Source organism: Pristis pectinata, chromosome 18 (genome assembly GCF_009764475.1).
Source record: "Pristis pectinata isolate sPriPec2 chromosome 18, sPriPec2.1.pri, whole genome shotgun sequence".
Taxonomy (NCBI): domain Eukaryota; kingdom Metazoa; phylum Chordata; class Chondrichthyes; order Rhinopristiformes; family Pristidae; genus Pristis; species Pristis pectinata.
Genome location: NC_067422.1, coordinates 38,958,242 through 38,978,001, shown reverse-complemented (window position 1 = coordinate 38,978,001; position 19,760 = coordinate 38,958,242). Strand labels below are relative to the sequence as shown.

The 19,760-nt window shown below is 49.1% G+C and overlaps 1 protein-coding gene across 1 annotated transcript; it reads right to left on the bottom strand.

The window, feature by feature from the left end:
• Positions 1-10,047: 10,047 nt before the first annotated feature.
• On the bottom strand, positions 10,048-18,983 carry tmem35 (transmembrane protein 35). The gene is made up of 2 exons (XM_052033006.1): positions 18,746-18,983; positions 10,048-11,625 (listed from the first exon to the last, which is right to left on the bottom strand). Exons 1-2 carry the CDS (start codon positions 18,860-18,862, stop codon positions 11,230-11,232), a joined length of 513 nt encoding a protein of 170 aa, XP_051888966.1. The 5' UTR covers positions 18,863-18,983; the 3' UTR covers positions 10,048-11,229.
• Positions 18,984-19,760: the final 777 nt, after the last annotated feature.

Sequence of the window (19,760 nt, the reverse complement as noted above, 5' to 3'; positions counted from 1 at the left end):
AGAGGGGATCTAAGAACTTTTTCACCCAGAGGATGGCTCCAATCTGGAGCGCAGTGCCTAAGAAAGTGATGGAGGCAGGTAGTCTCACAAAGGTTAAGAAGTATCTGGATGAGCACTTGAATCTCCAAGGCATGGAAGGCTATGGCCCAAGAGCTGGTAACTGAGATTAGTATAGATGAGTAATTGTTGGTCAGCATGGATATGATGGGCCAAAGGGCCTGTTGCTATGCTCTGTGACTCTTGTACTCAATCTGTTATTGATCCAAAATTTCACACTTAATTGTCCTCATGCTCAATGTAATTACCCCCTGAGTCATCAAAATAATTGACGGTACTTTCACCAACCCTACAGAGTGTGCATTCTAGATTATAACTATCACGTGTAAGAAAGCTTTGCCTCATGCCCTCCTTGCGTCTTTTGGTAAAAATTTTAAATCAGTGTCCCCAGCTACCTGAACCATCCAATAATGGGGACAACTCCCCTCTATCTACCCACCCCAAATCCATCATGGTCGCTTGCCCTCTCTCAAATCTCATTTTAAATTTCTGTGCTCTAGAACTATGCCACCTTCTCTAGTTTAACACTGGCTGAAATCCCTCATGCCTGAAACCCCTCCATTCCAGAATCTTCATGTCCTTCCTAAAGGTTTGGTTCAATAGTCCAGTTATGGCATCACAAATGTTTTGTACAGATTCAGCACACTTCTATTCAATGCCTCCATAAAACCCCAGAATCCCCTTTGGTGCACTAAAACGTCATTGTAAATTGGGTTCCCCTCAAAATATTGAGAACTTGGTCAGAAAGCTGTTTGAAACACCCAGAAACAAGCACTATATTGTGACCTTCGTGGCTTCCAAAGGGGGCTCACAAAGTTTAGTGTCGACACCTTGGTGCCCACCAATCAGAGAATGGGACCAGCCCTTGAGGGCACGGTCCTCACCTAGAACACCTGCTAATGTCATTGCACATTATTTAGACATGTTCAAGTTAAGCCTCGATTTGAGATGTTGGTTTATGCCTTTCTCTTAAATCATTGTTTCACTGTAGCAGCCACATGATGGTGAACTGATTAGTTCATGTTAGAGTCATAGAGACATACAGTATGGAAATGGGCCCTCAGTCCATTGAGCCCCCACCAACCGTCAACCACCCATCCTGCATTAATCCCACCTTCTCATCAACTCCCACCAGTTTCCACTACCCTCTGACATTAGGGGCAATTTACAGCAGCCAATCAACCTGTGTCTTTGGGATGTGGGAGGATGTGGGAGAGCCCCTGGAGGAAACCCATTCTGGTCACAGTGCAAACTCCACACAGACAGTACCTGAGGTCAGGATTGAACCCAGGTCTCTGGCGCTGTGAGGCAGCGACTCTTCTAGCTGCTCCACTATGCCAAGTCACAGCCACCAAGTTATTGTGGCAATGGCTGTTTATGCCTCCGACAATACAAAGTTAATTACTACCTTGCAATTCTTATCGAGACACAAAAGACTGCAGATGCTGGAATATGGAGCAAGAAACAACCTGCTGGAGGATCTCAGCTGGTCAAACAACATCTGTGGGGAGGAAAGGGATTGTCGACTTTTCAGGTCAAAACCTGAAACATCGACAATTCCTTTCCCTCCAGAGACGCTGTTTGACTCACTGAGATCCTCCAGCAGACTGTTTATTGCTTGTGATTCTTATCCCCTGCTTTCTCTGCTCTTCCAATGCTTCCTGTACCCACCTCTGAAGGAGGGACTCCTACGTTATGAGAGGCAGAGAAATATGAGTAAGGTTGCATGGTAAAACGGAACATCTTCTCCACATTGTCCCTTCTCCAAGAGACCCTTGTTTGCAGGAGGTTTAAAGTGACAGAATCAGATGAGGAAAGGTTAGTGTAAAGCAATTACTCAAGCAGGAGAGGATGAGGCTACTGTGATCACGTCCACTCGTTGTGAGCTGAGAGGGACCTGGTGCTTCAACTACTGACACATCATCAGTGGTGCCCCATTCGTAGCTTGAAATTGTTAATTGGTGCAATGGCTTAAAATGAACCTCAATCGGCATCTTATAAGGGATTTCACTTTGATAAATGACTGGGGGCTTCACTAACTTGAACTGTCAGCCACTCATTCTAACATGCCTACCTAATGAATGCCAGTCTGATCAGCACATGACTCTCAGCTGCTGTGGCTACGTACTGCCGACAGACCTTCACCGAGTTTAAGCAGCAGTCTCAAGGTTCAGGTTCTCAGCCAGTGTTAGGATGAGTAGAGCAGAGTTCTTAGTTCTTTAAGCAAAGTGCCACTCGTCAGAAGATCTTGTGTACTACCATTTAAGTAAATGATCAGGACTGTGGTGTGGAGGTGGTCACCTTGTTTGCTGTAGGGAGTATGATTTTGCAGGTTACTTACTATCTAGTGTGGCCAGTGCCTGCTTCCTCCACTCAGCTGGGAGGTGAGGCTGTGGATCCAAAGCATACCCCCCCACTCTGCGCCTCATTGCCCCACCTTCCTCCTTCCTCCTGCACCTCTCGCACCTTGGGCTTCTTTCATGTTACTTGCTGGATGTTGTCCATCTTATTTTCGTTTTCATCTCTCATCTCAATTACTACATTCACCTCGGCTGTCACTTGAATTATTTAGCTGACAAGCATTGTTTCATTATCTGCTCTCACTCCTTTCTCATTCAGGGATCTCTGGGTTTGGTTCGCCTGCTTCCCAACCCCCACCATCCCCTACCTGGGATAGATAAACGTCCTTAAACGTCATTCATTGTTTCATTATATTTTTATCTCGTAATATTTGATTCCACTCTATCCTGGTTACTTAAGAACCATAGAACAACACAGCACAATACAGGCCCTTCGGCCCACCATGTTGTGCCAACCTTTAAACCTCGCCTAAGACTATCTAACCCCTTCCTCCCACATATCCCCCTATCTTAAATTCCTCCATATGCTTATCTAACAATCTCTTGAACTTGACCAACGTATCAGCCTCCACCACCACCCCAGGCAGCGCATTCCATGCACCAACCACTCTCTGGGTGAAAAACCTTCCTCTGACATCTCCCTTGAACTTCCCACCCATTACCTTAAAGCCATGCCCTGTTATATTGAGCATTGGTGCCCTGGGAAAGAGGTGCTGGCTGTCCACTCTACCTATTCCTCTTAATATTTTGTACACCTCTATCATGTCTCCCCTCATCCTCCTCCTCTCCAATGAGAACAGCCCTAGCTCCTTTAGTCTCTCCTCATAATCCATACTCTCTAATCCAGGCAGCGTCCTGGTAAATCTCCTCTGCACCCTTTCCAACGCCTCCACATCCTTCCTATAATGAGGCGACCAGAACTGGACACAGTGTGGTCTAACCAGAGTTTTGTAAAGCTGCATCATTACTTCGTGGCTCTTAAACTTGATCCCACGACGTATGAAAGCTAACATCCCATAAGCTTTCTTAACTACCCTATCGACCTGTGTGGCAACTTTCAGTGATCTGTGGATATGAACCCCCAGATCCCTCTGCTCCTCTACACTGCCCAGAATCCTGCCATTTACTTTGTACTCCGCCTTGGAGTTTGTCCTTTGTGTCATCTGCAGACTTGCTAACCCAGCCTTCCACCCCCTCATCTATGTCATTAATAAATATCACAAAAAGTAGAGGTCCCAGAACCGATCCTTGTGGGACACCACTAGTCACAGCCCTCCAATCCGAATGCACTCCCTCCACCACAACCCTCTGCTTTCTACAGGCAAGCCAATTCTGAATCCACACAGCCAAGCCTCCCTGGATCCCTTGGCCTCTGACCTTCTGAAGAAGCCTACCATGCGGAACCTTGTCAAACACCTTACTAAAAATCCATGTAGACCACATCCACTGCACTACCCTCATCAATCTTCCTGGTCACCTCCTCAAAGAACCCTATCAGGCTAGCGAGGCAAGATCTTCCCTTCACAAATCCATGCCGGCTGTCCCTAATCAGTCCATGATTCTCTAAATGCCCATAGATCCTATCTCTTAGAATCCTTTTAACAGCTTACCCACCACAGACGTAAGGTTCGCTGGTCTGTAATTCCCTGGACTATCCCTACTAACTTTTTTGAATAAGGGGACAACATTCGCCACCCTCCAATCCTCCGGTACCATCCCCGTGGACAACGAGGACTCAAAGATCCTAGCCAATGGTTCAGCAATCTCCTCCCTCGCCTCGCGGAGCAGTCTGGGGAATATTCCGTCAGGCCCCGGGGACTTATCTGTCCTAATATTTTCTAACAGCTCCAACACATCCTCTCTCTTGATATCTACATGCTCTAGAACATTACCCTTACCAACACTGTCCTCAGTGTCATCAACACCCTTCTCCTCGGTGAATATTGAAGAGAAGTATTCATTGAGGACCTCACCCACTTCCACAGCTTCCAGGCACATCCTTTAATCGGACCTACCTTTACTCTCGTCATCCTTCTGCTCTTCACGTACGAGAAGAGAGCCTTGGGATTCTCCTTAACCCTACTCGCCAAAGCCTTTTCATGTCCCCTTCTCGCTCTCCTCAGCCCTTTCTTAAGCTCCTTCCTTGCTACTCTATATTCCTCATGAGCCCTGTCTGATCCTTGCTGCTTACACCTTATGTATGCTGCCCTCTTCTTCCTAACTAGTTGTTCCACCTCTCTCGTCACCCACGGTTCCTTCATCCTGCCATTCCTTCTCTGCCTCACCAGGACAAATTTATCCCCAACATCCTGCAAGAGATCCCTGAACATCGACCACATCTCCATAGTACATTTCCCTTCAAAAATGTCATCCCAATTTACACTCTCAAGTTCTCGCCTTATAGCCTCATAATTCGCCTTTCCCCAATTAAATATCTTCCCGTCCTCTTTGCTCCTATCCCTGTCCATGACAATGCTAAAGGTTATGGAGCAATGGTCACTGTCCCCCAAATGCTCACCCACCGATAGATCTGTCACCTGACCCGGTTCATTACCTAAAACTAGATCTAATATGGCATTCCCTCTAGTCGGCCTGTCAACATACTGTGTCAGGAATCTATCCTGGACACACTTAACAAACTCTGCCCCGTCTAAACCTCTGGTACTAAGTAGGTGCCAATCAATATTTGGGATAGTCTCCCACTATAATTACCCTGTTATTTTTGTATCTTTCCAAAATCTGCCTCCCAATCTGCTCCTCAGTATCCCTACTGCTACCGGGGGGCCTATAGAATACTCCCAGGAGGGTAACTGCTCCTCTCTTGTTCCTAACTTCCACCCATATTGACCCTAGAGAGGATCCTTCTACATTATCCACCCTTTCTGCAGCTGTAACAGTGTCCCTGACCAGTATCACCACCCCTCCTCCTCTCCTCCCCCCCTCCCTATCCCTTTTAAAACACCGAAAACCAGGAATATTCAATATCCATTCCTGCCCCGATGTCAGCCATGTCTCTGTAACAGCCACAATATCGTAGTCCCATGTACTTATCCAAGCTCTCAGTTCATCTCCCTTATTCCTGATACTTCTCACATTTAAGTAAATGCACTTTAGTCCATCCACCTTACTACTTTTATAGCCTGTACTCTGCTTCTCCTTCCTCAAAGCCTCTCTACCTGTCAGATCTGACGTTTCCCCATCCCCTTCTTCCTCTGACCTACTCCTCCGGTTCCCATCCCCCTCGCAATCTAGTTTAAACCCTCCTGAACCACCCTAGCAAACCTGGCTGCAAGGATATTGGCCCCCCTCAGGTTCGGGTGTAACCCGTCCTCTCTGTACAGGTCCCACCTTCCCCTGAAGAGATCCCAATGATCCAAAAATCTAAAACCTTCCCTCCTGCACCAACTTCTCAGCCACGCATTTATTTGCCATCTCCTCCTGTTCCTACCTTCACTATCACGTGGCACTGGCAGCAATCCCGAGATCGCTACCCTTGAGGTCCTGTTCTTCAGCCTTCTGCCTAGCTCCCTGAACTCGCTCTTCAGGACCTCATCCCCCTTCCTACCTATGTCGTTGGTACCAACATGAACCACGACTTCTGGCTGTTCTCCCTCCCGCTCAAGAATCCTGTGGACCTGATCAGAGACACCCTGGACCCTGGCATCTGGGAGGCAACATACCATCTGGGATTCATGCTCACTGCCACAGAACCTCCTGTCTGTTTCCCTGACTATCGAGTCCCCCATCATTACTGCCTTCCTCTTCTCCTTCCTTCCCTTCTGAGCAGCAGGACCGGTCCCAGTGCCAGAGACCTGGCTACTGCTGCTAGGCCCCGGCAGGTCATCCCCCTCAACAGCATCCAAAGCAGAAAACGTGTTACTGAGGGGAACAGCCTCCGGGCTCCTCTGCTCGATCTGCCTGTTCATTTTCTTTTTCCTTTTCTCTCCCCTGACAGTCACCCTTCTATCTGCTTCCTGGACCCCAGAAGTACCTGCTCTAAGGGGGGTGACTGTCTCCTGATGTACAGCATCTACATAACTCTCTCCCTCCCTGATGCTTCGCAGTGTTTGAATCTGCAACTCCAGCTCATCAATTCTGAGTCGAAGTTCCTCCAGCCTCCAGCACTTACTGCAGATGTGGCCATCGTGGACCGCAGCAAGGTCCACTAGCTCCCACATCAAGCAGCTGCAGCACATCACCATGTCCTCCATCTGAACTAATTCTTTTTTTTACCCCTACCTAGTTTTTTCCTACCTAAATATTTCTAACAGATAACAGGTAAACCTTCCCTTTACTTACCAGCTACTCACCTGCCTCACCCCTTTAAGCTGAAGCCCCTTGATCCAAAGCCCAAATCACTCTGCTCCCTCTCACTCAGCTGCCCACTCCGACGCTGCCCGCTGGATATGGCGGTTTGCTTTTTAAACTGCCCGCGCTTTACCTGCTGACGTCACACACCCGTGCAGTCCTGCCCCCACTATTCCCGATGAGAACTTATACAAAAAACTTAAAAAGAACCTTATAAAACAAAACCTTATAATAAAAACTTTATATAAGAAAAGAAAAACTTATCTGTTCCGAAGTCCCGACGCCTGCCGAAGTGAAACCCACGAAACCCCATTTCTTCTTTCCCATCCCATTAAAGTTAGCCCTCTTCAATTAAAAGTTTTTAGTTTGCCCCTCTTCATTATTAATCTAAACCTTATGATCTAATGGGTTCCTAGTGCTCTGACGCTTGTATGTGAGGCCCAGCTCGTTCCCTAGGACCAGATCCAGCAATAACTCCATCCTTGTGAAGTCCAAAGAATATTGAACAAGGAAGCATATGTCCCTGCAAGGATATTTGTCTTAGCATTAGGGTGGGGCAATTGCTTTGGTCAAACTCTGGTTAATGAATTGCCCTGGCCAGTCTTCAGTTAACAAATTGCTCTGGCTCAGCTAACCCTAACCCTAACGCAGTTCACAAACATTGTCCAGCTCACCTTATGCATTCTAAATCTGTCTTTTGTTTTCCTCAGACTTTTTTGGTCTGCTCCCATCTCATGCTGTTCCACTTTCCTATTATACCCCCACTCCTTGGCACATCTTATTTTTCTTTCCTATTACTATACGCTGGTGCCCATCCTCCTGCCAATTCAGTTTCAACCCTCCTCGACCACAGGAGTGAACCTACTGATTGGGACATTGGCCTCAGTGCTATTCAGGTGCAACTCATCCTTCTTGAACAGCTCCTCCTAGCCCCGGGTGTACTGCTTACATTAATGACCTGTGGGAGGGAATGAAATGTAAGATTTCCAAGTTTATGCCAAGAATCTAAACGTGTGGCAGCTCATTAGTCACACCTGAAAATGATCCACTTATCCCACTCTGTATTCTGTCTGTTAATCAATTCTCAATCCTCGGCAGTAATTACCTCAGACACCACGCATTCGACAGGTTCATCCTAGTCAGCTGGTTACAATCTCAAAAAATTCCAATAGATATGTCAAGTGTGATTTCTTTCATGTTCCCTCTGCCTTATCCTTACTTTTTTCCAAGTGACCTGTTATCACTCCTTTAATAATAGATTCAAGCACCTTCCTGACTACTGATGTCAGGGTTGGAATTCTGTGGAGTGAGGCGCCATTGGGATTGGTACTGGAGCCCCTGCTGTTTACAATCTGTATCCATGATTTGGATGAAGGGACCAGGTGTAATATGTTCAAGTCTTCTGGGTACAAGGCTGGATAGGAGTGAGTTGTGAGGCAGATGCAATGTTCAGGGTCCTTTTCAGACTGAAGGGACGTGACTAGTGGAGTGTCTCAGGGATTGGTTCTTGGCCCTCTGTGTTCACGATTTAATGACCTGGAGGAGGGAACGGAATGTAAGGTTTTCAGGTTTATTGATGATACGAAAGTAGGTGGAAGGGCAAATTAGTGATGAGGACATTGTGATTCTGCAATGAGACACAGACAGATTGAATGATTGGGTGAAAGCGTGGCAAGTGGAGTTTAATGAGGGGAAGTGAGAGGTCACGCACTTCAGTAACAGAAATCAAAAGGCAGATTATTATCTAAATGGAGAGAGAGTGCAAATGAGTAAAGTTCAGAGGGATCTAGGTGTTCTAGTGCATGAACCACAAAATGTTAGCAGGCAGGTCCAATAAATAGTTAAGGCAAATGGCACGTTAGCATCGATTGCGAAGGGATTGGCGTTTAAGAATAGGGAGGTTTTGTTACAGCTGAGAATGTTGGTGAGGCCACAGTTTTGATTCCCTTACCTACAATATATTAATATTGGAAGCAGTCCACAAGAGATTCACCAGGGTAATTCCTGGGATGAAAGGGATGTCCTATCAAGAGAAGCTGGACAGTTTGGGTCTGCATTCCTTGGAGTTTAGAAGAATGAGGGGTGAACTTATTCAAACATACACGATCCTGAGGAAGTTTAATGGGGTAGATGTTGAAGTGTTTTCACTTGTGGGAAAATCATAAACCGGGGACATTGTTGCAAAACAAGGGCTGGACATTGGAAGATGAGATGTGAAGAAATTTCTTTTCTCAAAGGGTAATGAATCTCTGGAATTCTCTGCCGCTGGAGGCCTGATCGTTAGATATATTTAAAGAGTTGATAAATATTTGAAAGCTTGAAGAAATGAGGTTAACTGGCTTAGAAGAGGAGTTGAGGCCAGCATGGATCCACCATCATCATATTGAATGGTAGGGCAGGCTTGAGGGGCCGAGTGGCCGACTCCTGCTCCTATTCCCTTGTGTTCAGGGAGACAATGACAGACTAGTCGAATCGGTGAGGGGATGGAAAATGTGAAATATTCCACTTTGGGAGCAAAAATAGGAGAGAATGCGTCTTTAATGTGGTGTTAAGACAGGAAAGTCTCGTGTTCATGGGGACCTACCTCATGCAAGGGCAGCAAAGGCTCCAGACTCTGTGTTACTGTCACTTCCTCAAAACAACCTGTTCAGGTTCTATTTGAGTGGCCACACACTGGCTCATATTGACTTCCATTCGCCAGAGATTTATGCATTAACTCAATCTATTGAGATCTTAAAATTTATTTCCTCCAACCAGACTGCTTACATTACCCTACCTTAGTGCCATCGAGATAAAATAATAGCAATGACTTGCTGTTATTTATAAATGTTTGATCCCACTAGTTAATCCTATCAATTGAAGTACATACCCACCCTATTGATGTTCCACCTAGTTCTCATCTAGGTCGAGAATTCATCTTACACTGCAGGAGCAAATTTACTTGAAGCTCTTAGGAGGGACTTCTTCAAATACTTCTGGAAGTCCTTATGAATGCAATGGAGAGGCATTCCACAGTCCTCATCATTAATCTCCTCTTCAATACATTCTATCAGATTCATCAAGCCTTGTAAATCCTTCCTGGTTTGCTCTAATCAGCCTGTACTGGACGATAAATGAAAGTAATTTCCCGGTAACCAGAAATGGGTTAACTTGTCTGGAATTGCCTGGTTCCCTTCTCAGCTTTCTTAAATAATAGCGATGGGTACAATTTTCAAAACAAACAGAATGGTTCCCAGATCAAGAGGTTAACCTAGAGTCAGCTATATGGGTCTTTTCAGTGAAAGTCAAACAACACTGGAGCAATGAGAGTGGCGAGAGAGTGTTTGCTTTTGAAAGTGTAAATGAGGTTTATTTTCAGACATTGTGGATACAACCGAGATGCAATTAACAAAAAGTGGAAATGCTACTAAGACATGCATCGACTCACAGAAGCCAACAGCAGAGCTTGACAACAGAAGCTGTCACATTACACATCAGATAAACTGGGCTTGGTTTACCCAGGTCTGCTTAGCTCACCCAGTGAGGACATTTCCCTAGGAACCCCTGACACAGTCCTTGTCACATTCTCCGCAGGAACCTCTAACTAACCTAGATCAAATGGTCAACGGCATTTCCTCCCGGTGATTGTGAGGGAGGGAAGAGCCTCCACCGGTGGCCACACATCTCCTCCTCCAATGGTGGAGGTGGCGGCGTGGGAATTCCACAACAATTGTTGGGTGGGGGAGGAAGGGGAGTGGGGGGAGCACGGACAGGGAAAAATAGGAAGGACAACGGGAGGAGGTTCAGCAGGAAGGGGAAAAGTGTGGTGTGGGAGAGGGGAAGGAGCAGTGTGGGAGACAGGTGGGACAAAGATGATGAGGGAGTGGGAGGGAGCAGGAGAAATAAAGGTTACTACCATGGTGACCAACCCTCTACATGGACTTTGATGTCTATGTAGCCAGGAGGTGGACCCCTCTGTGCTGTTGACTTCTCTACCATCCTATCTGTCCAGGACACGTCTTTAGCTATTTTGGAAGTTCCCAATTTCCTGCAGTGGCTTCGGTGAGGAAGATTTCCATCCTAAATGTTGGGAGGAGCTGCCTATTACATTAACAACTGAGATGGTCCAGGATGTGGGAATGGGAACCCATTTAACTATAATGTGTGAGAGAGAGAGAGAGACAGGACATCGTGTGGCCTTGTTCAAAGATGAAATTTCACACATCTATCCACTCAGTAGAGCTCGTCCTGCCTCTGAGATGAAGTCGGAGTTTCTAATCACTGAGGAACACAGGGTGCGATGGTGATGATGATGGTTTCTGCTCTGATGTGTATTGATTAGGATTGGCTGTCAGTCACGGGGAGGTACTCCTGCCAGTGCTCAGTTCCCCTGTCAACAGATGTTCATGAACTGTAAGTCATTCACTTGCAGCACAGTTTAGCTGAAGTGGGGAACAGGTTCTTTGTACTTGGGATGACTGTTGGCTGGTGAGGTGCCCCCAGTTCCAATCCTGTAGGAGCTGATTTAGGTGGTTTTCAGTTTTCCTTTCTCCTGTTCAGGGTCAGCCTTCCCATCGGCCTCAGCCTGCCCCTCCTTTGCCGCCACTCCCGCTGCCACCTCTTTGTCCCTGTCGTCCGCCTGCCTGATGATCAGCAGTCGGCAGGTGAGCAGGATCCCAAAGACAAGGGCGTGGGCATAACGTTTGAGCGGGTCACCCACCAGCTGGTGGAAAAAGAGCACGGCCAGCACGACCAGCAGCAGGATGAAGTTAGCCACGTCCTTGGGCCTTCCAGGGACCAGGGTCATGACAATGCCACACGTCACCTCCAGCGTCCCGACGAGTTTCCGCAGCAGGATTGACGAGATGCCCATCTTCTTTAACACTGGAAGGGCCTTGGCATATTCCTTGTACGCTCTTTTCTGCAATTAAAATGATTTAAAACTGATGCCATTATTTGCTCAAAGATGCATTGTGTTGTTTAAAGGGAGGTTTCATGGAATGACACAGTACAGATGGAGGCAGCAACCCTCTCCTGTCTGTGTGACACTCTAAGAGAACAATTGAATTCGTCCCATTCTCCTGCCTTTACCCACCTCCCAGTAAACCTTTCCCGTTAGTCTGTAATTCACGGGAAGCCCAGAGGTTAACAACTTAGAATTCAGTACTCTGGGCCTGGAAATTATATCTATCCCTGATCCAGCAGCTAATGCAAACAGCCTTCTTAAACCTTCCACTGTCATTCTAATGACATAAAGCCAAAACCGTTCTTTGCATTTGTGCTTCCTTATTTAGGAAAGGTGATCCTGTGGTCATTCAGGAAATGGAAGTACAGTGACTACTTTACGGACAGAGGCCTGGACTAATAATTCAGGGGCAGGAGTTCAAATCCCATCTCGGCAGTTGAGGAATTAATATTTAATTAAATAATCTGGAATTAAAAGCTAGTATCAGTAGTTAGCTATGGTTATTCAACCTGGCCTGTATGTGGCTCCAGCCTCATGGAGTCACTTGAATCTTAACTCTGAAATGGGAACGGGTAAATCCACCATTTACCTCAACCATCAGAAGTCGATCAATCACACATTTAAAAATTTATCCATTAGCATCAATTGTTCAGAACTTATACCTCGCTCTGCATTGTAGAAGTGTGTCCAAAATCCACTCCCATACAACCTGGCTCCAGGTATTAGTGTATGCCCCTCAACCTAAACTCCCTAGCCAGCAGAAATAGCTTGGTTTCTACTGCATTGCTTTTCCCTTAGCATCTTGAACCACGGGTCAAATTACCCTTCTAAATTGCAGGAAACAAAACCTTACTTTGTGTGATCTCACCTTGTAATTTAACCCAGAGTCCAAGCATCATTCTGGTAAACCTACCCTGTGCCCCCCTCTCTAGACCTGCTCACAGCGCTGATAGTTTTACTCCTTTGTTCTCTAGATTCAAAGGCAAGGATTCCATTTCCCCTTTCTCTGTTTTCAATATCTAGCTCTGAGACTTTGATGATTTAAGCGCCTTGATCCCCAAGTCTCTTCAGATGTCCACTGCTTCCAAGTTTTCACCATTTAGAAAGTACTCTGTTCTATCCTCTACTGTTCTCTGTGCAGTACCATTTTATGATTCTACTCTGTTTAGGTACAAGGTGGGTAAAACTTCTGTCGATGCTGAAATCCATTTTTATCAGTTTTGTCCATTCAATCTATTAATATTGATTTGTAATTTAACTTCCCATTTACACAGATAACAGTGCAGTCATACAGGACACAATCTTTGTACTAGAGGCAAGTATGTATATAGAATCATCCAACACTAACATCCCATTTACCGGCACTTAGTCCACAGCCTGCTGTGCCTTGGCGATTCCATTGCCGATCCGGATACTCCTTAAATGTTGTGGGAGTAGCTGCTTCCACCAGCCTCTCAGATAGTGTGCTCCAGATTCCAATCACCCTCAGGCTCTTACATGCAAGATCCACAAGACAAAGATTCTCTGCTAACCTGTCCTTCTATAGTAATCCCGACAATAACAGTCCAAAGCAAGACCTTGAAAAATGTGGATCACTTCCCGCATCTCAGAAGCCACCTCTCAGCGATAAACTACAGCCGTTTGAGAGTAAAGGTGCCTGAAGATTAAGAACTCAGACCCTGCACTAAGCTCATGGTTTACCAGGCACAGTAATCCTTGCCCTCCTGAATGCTTCTGAGAGTTAGACTGCCTACAAAAGGCATCTCAACATAGAGTCATAGACTTAGCACGGAAACAGGTCCTCTGGCCCAACTCGTCCATGCCGACCATGTTGCCTACATGAGCTAGCCTCATTTCACTGTGGCCCATGTCCCTCTAAATCTTTCCTTTCTGTCCAAGTGCCCTTTAAACATTGTAATTGGAATGTGCATCTACCACTTGGTCTGGCAGCTCATTCCACATACCCACCACCCTCTGTGTGAATAAGTTGCCCCTCAGCTCCCCTTTAAATCTCACCTTATGCAGTACTGCAGAGATACCAGTAATGCTGAATCTACGACATCCTTCAAATCCACTGGGAGGATAAGCGAATCCAGGCCAACATTCCCAGCACAGAGGTCCTAATTACACTGAACATTCATTTCCATCATCCTCCTACTTTACCAGTCTCCTACCCTCGTTCTCTCTCCCTCCCCCTGCTTCTCATTCTCTTCCCTTATCTGGTGGCCCCATTGAAACCGGACGCCCGCACACAGAGAAACTGGTGGGTTTCACTTGATTTAAACCAGGAAGTTCAAATACTTCAGCTCGATTACACACTGGGCCTTTCACTGTTGAAGACGACTTGTCCTCAGCATCTCCTCCTTTATCCATTTAATTGTCAACCACCATTCACAACCAGAAGCAGCAGGACTGCAGAGCTCCGATCTGATTCTGTAGTTGTGGGATTGCTTGGTCCTACCTATGACATGCTGCTTTTGCTGTTTAACCTGCATATAGTCCTATAGCTTTGGCACCTCAACTTTGGATACCTCCCTGTTATAGTCTTTTAATACTTTTCCCTGAACCTGAGTTACTCCCAAGCCTTGAGAGTAATCCTCACCTTAGGCCAGAAGTACTAAATGGGCTTTCTCCTGAGATCCCACCATCACAGAAGCAGGTCTTTGGCCAATTCAATTCACATCACATCAAGAACCAAATGATACACTAGATACAGCAAAGGTGACTGGCCACAATAACATCCTGGCTGCAGTGTTGAAGACCTACCTGGTGGGTCACTAGCTAAACTGTACCAACCCAGCTGCATCACCAGTATCAACTGTACACTGGTAGCTCATTCAAGATGTGTCCCTCGGAATGAGAACTCTGATGTAATCCATGCTAAGGGGCCATCATAACATTATATTTATCAAGGAATTTTACAAGGATTGCAGAGGAGATTTACAAGGATGCTGCCTGGATTGGGGAGCGTGCCTTAGGAAAACAGGTTGAGAGAACTCGGCCTTTTCTCCTTGGAGCGACGGAGGATGGGGGGGGGGGGGGGGGGGAGACCTGACAGAGGTGTATAAGATGATAGGCATTGATCATCTGGATCGAACCATAGAACAGTACAGCACAATACAGGCCCTTCGGCCCATCATGTTGTGCCGACCTTCAAACCACTCCGAAGACTATCTAACCCCTTCCTCCCACATATCCCTCTATCTTAAATTCCTCCATATGCTTATCTAACAATCTCTTGAACTTGTCCAACGTATCAGCCTCCACCACCACCCCAGGCAGCACATTCCATGCACCAACCACTCTCTGGGTGAAAAACCTCCCTCTGACATCTCCCTTGAACTTCCCACCCATTACCTTAAAGCCATTCCCTCTTGTATTGAGCATTAGTGCCCTGGGAAAGAGGCGCTGGCTGTCCACTCTATCTATTCCTCTTAATATTTTGTACACCTCTATCATGTCTCCCCTCATCCTCCTTCTCTCCAATGAGTAAAGCCCTAGCTCCCTTAGTCTCTCCTCATAATCCATACTCTCTAAACCAGGCAGCATCCTGGTAAATCTCCTCTGCACCCTCTCCAACGCCTCCACATCCTTCCTATAATGAGGCAACCAGAACTGGACACAGTACTCTAAGTGTGGTCTAACCAGAGTTTTGTAAAGCTGCATCATTACTTCGTGGCTCTTAAACTCGATCCCACGACTCATGAAAGCTAACACCCCATAAGCTTTCTTAACTACCCTATCCACCTGTGTGGCAACTTTCAGTGATCTGTGGATATGAACCCCCAGATCCCTCTGCTCCTCCACACTGCCCAGAATCCTGCCATTTAACTTGTATTCCGCCTTGGAGTTTGTCCTTCCAAACATGACCTCATGATAGTCAGAGGCTTTTTCCCAGGGCTGAAATGGTTGCCACAGAGGACACAAGTTTAAGGTGCTGGGGAGTAGGTACAGAGGAGATGTCAGGGGTAAGTTTTTTACTCAGAGAGTGGTGAGTGTGTGGAATGCGCTGCCGGCAACGGTGGTGGAGGCGGATACGATAGGGTCTTTCAAGAGACTGTTGGATAGGTACATGGAGTTGAGAAAAATAGAGGGCTATGGGTAAGCCTAGTAATTTCTAAGGTAGGGACGTGTTCGGCACAGCTTTGTGGGCTGAAGGGCCTGAATTGTGCTGTAGGTTTCTATGTTTCTATGAATGTTACTGACTGACCAGCACTGAACTCACTAGTCTCTGGGTTGGGGAGAGTTGTGCAGCCAAACAGAGAGAGGGCGAGACAGCAGCTTCCATCACACCCAACAGGACCTGGGCAGTCTGTCCTTGCTCACCGTGCCAGCCAGGGTACGACCATTAGCCCCACACATCAGCACTGGGCGGCCACGCTCTCTGACCTGCCCAGCACCAGCCCTCATCGCAGCCTCTCCACTCTCGGCCATGGGGCAATTCATTGGTGTGGGAGCACCAGCGGAGGGCTGGGGCTTGTGCCAGGCTCCTGGCACGAGGTTCCTCACAGAGCAGCAACAGGAGGGCAAGGCCGGGTTTGGTGCCAGTTCCTGGCATAGCAGGGAAGAAACAACCTTGACCCCAGGTAGCACCAGGGAGTTCTGCTGAAACTGAAGTCCACGTTCACCAAGGGGAAAGTTCTGGTACCTCACAGAAAGAAAAAGGATTGTGGTGTCTGAAGGCAAATCTCGGTGTCAGGACATCGCTTCATGCCTTCCTCAGGTTAGTGTCCTAGACCCAACCTTCAGCTCCCTCATCCGTAAGTCCAGAAGGTGAGATGTGTGCTGGTGATTGTATGGTGCTCAATTTCATTCACTGTTAATAGAACATAGAACAGTACAGCACAAGAACAGGCCCTTTGGTCCACGATGTTGTGTCAAACTAATTAAGCTAATGACACCTAATCCCTTCTGCCTGCACATGGTTCATATCTCTCCATTATTTGCATATTCATGTGCCTCTCTAAGAGCCTCTTAAATGCCTCTATTGTATCTATTGCTTTACTATAGTGAGAAACACAGCTAAAGGGCAGTGTTTGTAGAAACCAAAAGTGAAAAGAGTTAAGTGAAAGGCAAGTGCAACAGAAGGTGTCGTTAGATAACAAGGACCTTGGTTTTGAAAAGCCAATGTATTTTGGGAGGAGGGCAAGGTGAAGGGATCTGAGGAGCTTCTTCAGTTTTGAGATTCTTGGAAAAAGATCAGGGAAGGGCAACCGTTCTTAGATAAAGTGGCGTGCCTGCAAAACCTGCGCAGTATTGACACATAACCGCTAGCCAACAGCCATCTCCAGCAAGACCATCCCCAGCTACACCATTGATTAGAAACTTAATTGGACTTTAATGGTGTGGCGATAAGGGGAGGCGAGGCTGGGACCCTGTGGTGAGTGACTGATTCCCCCCAAGTCCTGGCATCATCAAGGTACAGGTCAGGGGCACGACAGAGTTCTCTCAGCTGCCTGGATCAATGTCTCAGCACTCAAGGAGTTTGGCGCCATAGAGTCATACAGCACAGAAGCCCCAGGCCCTCCGGCCCACCACGTCCACACCGATATTTTTGCTCAGCTACACTAATCCCATTTGCCCGCATTAGGACCGGATCCTCCTATTTCTTGCCTATTTAAGTGTCTGTCTAAATGCCTCTTAAACGTCCTGATTGCATCTGAGTCCACCACCTCCTCTGGCAGCGCGTTCCGGATATCAAGCACTCCCTGTGTAACAAACTTACTCCCAGATCCCCCTTAAAACCAATGCAGGGGGGGGGGAAAAACACAAAACTTCAATAATCCTTCGTCTCCTGACTTCGGTGGTGCCAGACTAGCAGGTTTTCCGGACCCTGCTAATCTTACTGAAACCCCAACGCACTTCTCACTGGTTTGTTTACAGAGACGTTACACGGCGGGGTAACGTTGCCCCGGGCTCCCGGCGTGTTCAGACGGAGCGCGGAACACGGAGCCGGGTGAGCCGGAGCATCGGATCTCGGAGTTCGGGAGCTGCCGTGACCGGCGCCGTCCCCTCCTCCCTCCGCTGCTGGCTCTGAGGCTGCCGAGGGCACTGTCCACACAAGGCGGTGCTGAAACTGAGCGAGCGGGACTGTGCATGAGTGCGTGCACCCTGCATGCGTGCAAGACCTGCATGCGTGCACCCTGCATGCGTGCACCCTGCATGCGTGCACCCTGCATGCGTGCACCCCGCATGCGTGCAAGACCTGCATGCGTGCACCCCGCATGCGTGCAAGACCTGCATGCGTGCACCCCGCATGCGTGCAAGACCTGCATGCGTGCACCCCGCATGCGTGCAAGACCTGCATGCGTGCACCCCGCATGCGTGCAAGACCTGCATGCGTGCACCCCGCATGCGTGCAAGACCTGCATGCGTGCACCCCGCATGCGTGCAAGACCTGCATGCGTGCAAGACCTGCATGCGTGCACCCTGCATGCGTGCAAGACCTGCATGCGTGCACCCTGCATGCGTGCAAGACCTGCATGCGTGCACCCTGCATGCGTGCACCCCGCATGCGTGCAAGACCTGCATGTGTGCACCCCGCATGCGTGCAAGACCTGCATGCGTGCACCCCGCATGCGTGCAAGACCTGCATGCGTGCACCCCGCATGCGTGCAAGACCTGCATGCGTGCACCCCGCATGCGTGCAAGACCTGCATGCGTGCACCCCGCATGCGTGCAAGACCTGCATGCGTGCACCCCGCATGCGTGCAAGACCTGCATGCGTGCAAGACCTGCATGCGTGCACCCTGCATGCGTGCAAGACCTGCATGCGTGCACCCTGCATGTGTGCAAACCTGCATTGTGCAAATCTGCGTGTGTGCAAACCTGCATTGTGGCAGTATGTGTGCCCACGTTTGCACGGGAGCGTGAGTGTGCCCCTTTCCCAAGCTGCAGTGCTGAGGGTGGGGGGATTGCCGGTGTGTCCTCTACCCCCGGGCGCCGCACAAACGGCCCGTGTACCGAGCAGCCGCATCTACAGCGGCGGAGACCGGCCGCCCGCGGGAGGCCCGGTTCCCGGTGACGGGGGCCCCGATCGCCCAGCCCGGTGCCCGCGGCCTGCCCGCCCGCTTACCATCTCACTGAACGCATCCCTGCTGAGGCGCGGCGTCAGTTTGACGGTGCCCATGAAGACAAAGAACAGGCCGAGCGCGACGGACAGAACGACCACGGCCACGGTCCGGGGCGACATCGCGGCGAGCGGCCGCCTCACGCCCGCAGCCCCCGCGCCCTGCCGCCGCCGCCGCCGCGCCGGGTCCTAGCGCCCGCCCCGCTGCTCGGCGGCCCCACAGCCTCAGGAGGCTCGGCCGAGGGAGTCACCGCCCACCAGCCCGCGTCACATGCGGCCCCCCCACCCCACCCCACCCCACCCCACTCGCCCTACCCACACCATCACATCACCCCAGCACACCACAACATCATCCTACCACACCAGCACACCACCCCAGCACACCACCACCCCAGCACACCACCACCCCAGCACAACACCACCCCAGCACAACACCACCCCAGCACACCACCACCCCAGCACACCACCACCCCAGCACACCACCCCAGCACACCACCAACCCAGCACACCACCACCCCAGCACAACACCACCCCAGCACACCACCACCCCAGCACAACACCACCCCAGCACACCACCCCAGCACACCACCACCCCAGCACACCACCACCCCAGCACAACACCACCCCAGCACACCACCACCCCAGCACACCACCCCAGCACACCACCACCCCAGCACACCACCACCCCAGCACACCACCACCCCAGCACAACACCACCCCAGCACACCACCACCCCAGCACAACACCACCCCAGCACAACACCACCCCAGCACACCACCACCCCAGCACAACACCACCCCAGCACACCACCACCCCAGCACACCACCCCAGCACACCACCACCCCAGCACACCACCCCAGCACACCACCACCCCAGCACACCACCACCCCAGCACAACACCACCCCAGCACACCACCCCAGCACACCACCCCAGCACACCACCACCCCAGCACACCACCACCCCAGCACAACACCACCCCAGCACACCACCACCCCAGCACAACACCACCCCAGCACCCCA

Coding starts and splice junctions, on each gene's coding strand:
- tmem35 (XM_052033006.1), bottom strand. CDS start 18,862: ATGTCGCCCCGGACCGTGGCCGTGGTCGTTCTGTCCGTCGCGCTCGGC. Junction 11,626..18,745: donor GGGATGCGTTCAGTGAGATG/GTAAGCGGGCGG, acceptor TTTTAATTGCAG/AAAAGAGCGTACAAGGAATA.